The sequence below is a fragment of the Erythranthe guttata genome, chromosome 2 (genome assembly GCF_056151865.1).
Source record: "Erythranthe guttata isolate IM_541 chromosome 2, IM_541, whole genome shotgun sequence".
NCBI classification, from domain to species: Eukaryota; Viridiplantae; Streptophyta; class Magnoliopsida; order Lamiales; family Phrymaceae; genus Erythranthe; species Erythranthe guttata.
Window position 1 is genome coordinate 4,260,857 of NC_142534.1, and position 5,748 is coordinate 4,266,604.

Below are 5,748 nucleotides of genomic sequence, written 5' to 3' on the forward strand. Positions count from 1 at the left end.
GGTACGCCTTTCTAGTCAGTTTATTATTATGTTGATTATCGAACTTATCAGACGTAAGAGTTGATCAGCTGTTTAAAATAAACTTAGCCAAACACCCTCTAAGACCATAAAACTCATGCAAACAAGAAACTGAAAATGCAAATAAAAAAAATGCATAATTTTTTTTTTTTTTTAAAACAAGCATAAATCAGTTTCGACGGAGGAGTTGATTACTATCTTTTGGGGATAAAATCAAGAATTAAAAGGTTATATAGATTATGCTATTATTGTTGGATTTTTATTTTCATATATTGTTAGGGTATTTTCGCCACAATAGGTACAATGTATTTTATTAAAATAAGAAATTATTAGTTGGATTTATTCACATAAAATCTACTATAGAAGGACATACATTAAATTGCCCCAAAAATATTAGATTTCTAACACAGCTGTTTAGGTTAAGGGTTCGTACAATTCGAATTTGATTGTAGGTAATTAGATTCGTAAATTGAATTGAACTTCCAATAAGAACAGAAAGAAATCATGTGTGGTGATTACTTTTTAGTACATACCATATTTTTGAATTATGTGATAGCTATATATACATACATATTTACTTAAAGAGAATATCTACAGTTGTTTTACATTGTACAAGTAGAAGATGGCTTTATTCAAATTGGTTCTTCTTGTCACTATTCTGTTAATTGGGCTGGGTTAGTACCTCTCTCTCTCTCTCTCTCTCTCCTCTTCTCTCGTTGTCGCTGTGTGATTATGTGTACATCTATGTTGTAAAAACTATCTGGTGTCTACTATTCCTTTTTTAATATAAGATAGTATTTCTATTGTTATTATTAAGGTAAATTACAACCACCTCTCAACTATAAATTTTCTTACACGTCCATCCTTGCGGTGTCAAATTTAGTGGAATCTTCTAAGTTATATGGAATCTTCTCAATTTTGTACCAGTTTTATCCCATTCGAGCTCCATATTTTGAAGCAAGATGATCATAAGATGTGTTTTTTTTGTCTTGTCTATATCAGTTTGTGGTGCATCAGAAACTACATTTTTGCTCAAAACGAGTACAAACTAGAGAACATTCCACGGAATTTAGAAGATTATGTTGGATTTGACTCTATAAGAAGATTCATAGTTGAGCGGTAGTTGTAATTATCCAAACATGAGGGGTTTTTTCGTAATTTGACCATACCTCAGGAGGTGGTTGCAATTTACCCTTATTATTATTATTATTATTGGCCAATCAATTTTCTTTAATTTACAGATTCGTCCATGTCAGCGGCGAACAACGGAGTTTCCCATCCGCCGCCACAAAACCACCTAGAGTCAGGCGCCGACACAAAGGTGGGGAAGTGCCGGAATCTGAGCGATTGCCTCTGCCCGAGGAGGTGCAAGAAAAAGTTCTGCTCTGCAGGGCAGTGCTATTGTAACCACATTATCGTCGGCAGTTGCTCCGGCGAAAGCGACTGCCTTTGCCCGAGATTCCAGATCAAGTTCTGCTCTCTAGGAGATTGCTTTTGTAGTGACTGCTAAAAACACAAACCAAAAAACAAGCGCATTTTAGCATGTTAGTTTCATAATGTGCAATAATTACATCACCATCCAACAATTTTTACAGTCCCATTTGATGAATTTGTTTGATTTACATTTATAAATATATTTGAAGAATATATAAATAAATGCAATATATATATATATATATATATATATATATATATATATATATATATATATATATATATATATATTGATATAATAAAATGTTTATACATTCACCTCAATAGAGATATTCCCAAAAGATGTCTGAGAAAACACAAAGGGTGTGTGGTTTTTTTTCATCAGAAACAATTACAAAAAATGTGTCACAATATAACCCCTTTACAGACATGCCTTCCATCATTACCTAGTATATTTTCTCTCACTATATCCTACAAAAGTTGTCTTCTAATATATATATATATAATATATTATATATATATATGTTCTTTCCTTTTCAAGCAAGACTCCTATGAGTGGAAGATAGTTCCCTCAAGCCAGGATTCGAAACGGGCTGCTCCCTAACTCGGGAAAGGATAATCGAAACTTGCTCCGTTGCAAAATCCATCCTTTCTTTCGATTTCGCAGATTCCGCCACAAGGCTCGTAACCATGCTCTGCAGCAACTGCACCCTATCCGTTTGATCGGTCCTAGGAGCCGTCTGAGGTTGTCTGCCGCCAGGTGGCAAGCTGATCCGCCTCCACCGGAGTAGCAGATACCTTTCCGGTATTTGGAAGCAGTTTCCGGTGGAGAGCACTCTAAGGGCGTGCCTGCAGAGGATTCCGGAGAATTCAAACTGGTGGCAGCTGCAGCTGATTATTCCCTCTCGTGGGGCCCAGTAGACTTTCCGGCCGCCCTCGAGTTTCGTGTGGTGTCTGACGAGGAAATCTCCACCGTCCATCTGGTAAGATGCGTAGTGGGCTGCCATAACCAGCTGTTCTTGGAGCTTCGAAAAGGCGAAAGGCGTTAGAACTGAGGAGGCGTGTGATTCCATTGGTGCCCCTGTTTTTAGGCTGATGTTTTGAATGTTCTGCTGCATCGTTTGTTGTTCTCCTGCTTGATCTTTAAAATCCACTGCTACAGCTACCTGATCGTAAAATAACAGTACTTTTTTAATCGGAGGAGATTAACAAGAATGTGAAGAGGAAGAGAAGTTTGAACTCATTAAATAAGGTTTTATTGCCCTCGGCACCCCTGTATTTTCTCTAATTGCTAAAAGAAACTCCTCGTGTTATTTTATTAAAAATTCCCTCTGTGATAATGTGCTAAAAAATTGATTTATTGCACTCGGTTCCCCCGAGTTGTATCGAATTGCTAAAAAACTACCCCATGTTATTTTATAGGTAAAAACCACCCTATGATTCAAACTCTTTTTAGCACACAACCACCTAAACACCCCCTAAACAGGGGTGCTAATTGCTCAAAAAAATCATAAGGGGTTTTTGCCAATAAAATAACTAGTTTTTTTAGCAAATCGATATAACTCAGGGCTACTGAGTGCAATAAACTCAATAGAAATCCCTATTTAGGGGGTAATGTACTAAAAAGATGCATTATAAGGGGCTTCTTTGCTAATATTAATAACACCAGGAGTTTTTTAGCAATTTGATATAACACAGGGGTTACTAAATGCAATAAAATCCACTAAACAAACTTCATACAGGTAGCATAAACAAATGAGCTTACTTGTTCGAGAAAATGTGCAAGGCGAGTTTGAGCACTCAAAAAGCGTTGAATAAAAGCGTTGATCGATTTCGAATGTGAAGGAGTGGTCATTCCTGCAAAGAAGTGGCTTCTCAAGAAAGGGAGTGCCCAAAGATTCCGTAGGGCGTACAAGCTAGCTATATGCCTATTTGTGTGCAAGCCGAAAGAGTTCACCATATCTCTCCAACCCAGTTCGAAATCATCGATCGTTTCCAGGTTATAGAGCCGATAGAACTCGGTTTTCCAATCGTTGTATCTTTCACCCAAAACTGCATTGAACCACGACGGGAATTTTGCCACAATAAGCCATATGCAGAGAGCGTGTTTCGTTGTCGGCATCTCCATTCCTATTGCGTCTTTGAGGCACATGTTTTGGTCGGTTAGTATTGTCTGTGGAGCTTTCCCGTTCATGAATGTCGTGAAAGCCTAATACATTCGTACACGAACTGCGATGTTAGCAGATATTATTGATATCACACATACTGGACCTATCTGCAAACATATAAACTATTCTCTGACATTCATACACAAACCAGAACGTATATAAACTACTCTCTCTCTTCAACAAAACAAGCCAAACACAGAATGTCAATCACATTATCAGAAAAAGTTTATCACATTTAGTACCTCTATGTTATACCGAATTGCTAAAAACCCCTTGTGTTATAAATATTAGCAACAAAAAAAAAAACCTAACATGCAATTTTTTAGCACACAACCCTCTAAATGGTGCGCTTTTAGGCATAGTTTGCTAATAAAATTGAATCATCAAGGGGATTTTTGTTAATATACACAGTTTTTTGACAATTAGAGAAAACACGGGAGGTGCTAAATGCAATAAACCCTAACTGAATAGACAACAAAGCTAGCCTCTGAAAATACGTTCTAAATTCTAATATCACTTTTTATACCTTCAAAGCCCACGAGAAGGACCTCAAGTTTTCCTCACGAAGAAGCACACAACCGAAGAAGCAAGGCATGCCGTAGTTGTTCATCCCCACCCATATTCCGAGAGGCATATCAAAAGCAGTCAAACGATGTGTGGTATCAAACACCACTGCGTCACCAAATATTTCATAAGACTGCACAGACGAGGCGTACGACCACGCTATATTCTCCAATCTGCCATTGCCATCAAGAGTGAACTCAAACTTAAAGCTGGGATCTTTATCCTTAATACTTCTGCACATCCTCAACAAATCCACACTCTCGTCCTCCGGGTCCACTTTTCTGAAAGACTGAAGCAAATTCCTCACGTCTTTCTCTGTGAAGGGCAAATAACCTGGCTCCACGCATTTTTCGAGCTCGAGCAGCCTCATCATTTGCTGGACCGAAATCCCGGTTTTCGCAAACATGAGTATTCGATTCTTGTCTGATTCTGTGATCGTTCGATAAGCAGGGAGAAAACGAACTTGGTTAGCTTCTAGAAGGTCGTGGTTGTGGTGGTTTGCAAACCCCGTTATTCTCCATTCCGCCACTCCTCCCAATTCGCAAGACTTGCTTATACGCATGTACGCCTGGCACCCACACCGAGAGGACTTTCGGTTTCGTTGGGGTTTGTTCTCGCTGGATGCTTTCGCGGGAGTGTTGCCGGCGCGGTGGCAGACGAAGTACCGCCGCGTGAGGCCCTTTCCGACGCCGTCTTTGCCCTCCGTGCGGTGACGGCGGATCGAGAAGCCATTGCGTTTGGCGAACTCGGTGTAGAGTTCGTAGGCAGCATCGTGGGTGGGGAAGCGCTGACCGATGTAGGGGGTGGTGGCTTCGTTGGTCAACTCTAGGGATAGGTGGGCCCCGTTTGGGGAATCCTCGGTGCTGCTTGTTTCGTCGAGTGACATGGATCTTTGATCCGAGGGGTCGTCGTAGACCAGCATCATTCCAGCTTCTTCGGACATTTTTTGTGGAATTCTCGAGATCTTTTTCTACTCAATGCTACCGTCGGCCCATTTCTAAATATAATGCAATGCCACACCAAAATCAAAGGATGGAAAAACCCTAACTTTGTAACAGAAATGTGGACAAAAGTAACCAACAAAACGAATCATATGCTGCAAGATTTGTCAGAAACACAGTTCTAGCAATGTTTCATTACACCAACCCTAATAATAAGGTAAAATTCTATTGTAAAATAGAAAGATTCTAATAGAGCATGAATAGCATACTCAAATTATAAACTGTAAGACAGAATCAAGGAAAGGAAAACATAATCAATTGAAGCTGAGTGGTTCACCGGAACGCCGCTACAGCGGCCGGAACGGAGTTCGTGGAATCGGAACGGAGGCCACCGCGGCAAAGTTCCGGCATACAGCGGCTGGCGTGTTGTAAAATCTAAGAGAAGCGATTTATCCGCCGGAACGGAAATAAATGCGGCTCACGCGCACCGTGGCGGCGATTTAATCGGACGGAGCGGACTAGAATGGGGTGGAGGACGGCTTTCTGGCGGTGTTCGTGGTGGCGGAAAATGGATTAGGGCTGGTGACGCCGACGATTTGGTATTAGTTCTGATTTCACTTATG

The 5,748-nt window shown here is 40.1% G+C and overlaps 1 protein-coding gene across 1 annotated transcript; it reads right to left on the reverse strand.

Moving 5' to 3' along the window:
- Window positions 1-1,749: 1,749 nt before the first annotated feature.
- FRS11 (FAR1-related sequence 11) lies at window positions 1,750-5,748 on the reverse strand. Its single transcript, XM_012984787.2, has 4 exons — window positions 5,463-5,748; window positions 4,147-5,181; window positions 3,218-3,661; window positions 1,750-2,618 (listed from the first exon to the last, which is right to left on the reverse strand). The coding sequence occupies exons 2-4, from the start codon at window positions 5,125-5,127 to the stop codon at window positions 1,989-1,991; spliced, it is 2,055 nt and encodes a 684-aa protein (XP_012840241.2). The 5' UTR covers window positions 5,128-5,181; window positions 5,463-5,748; the 3' UTR covers window positions 1,750-1,988.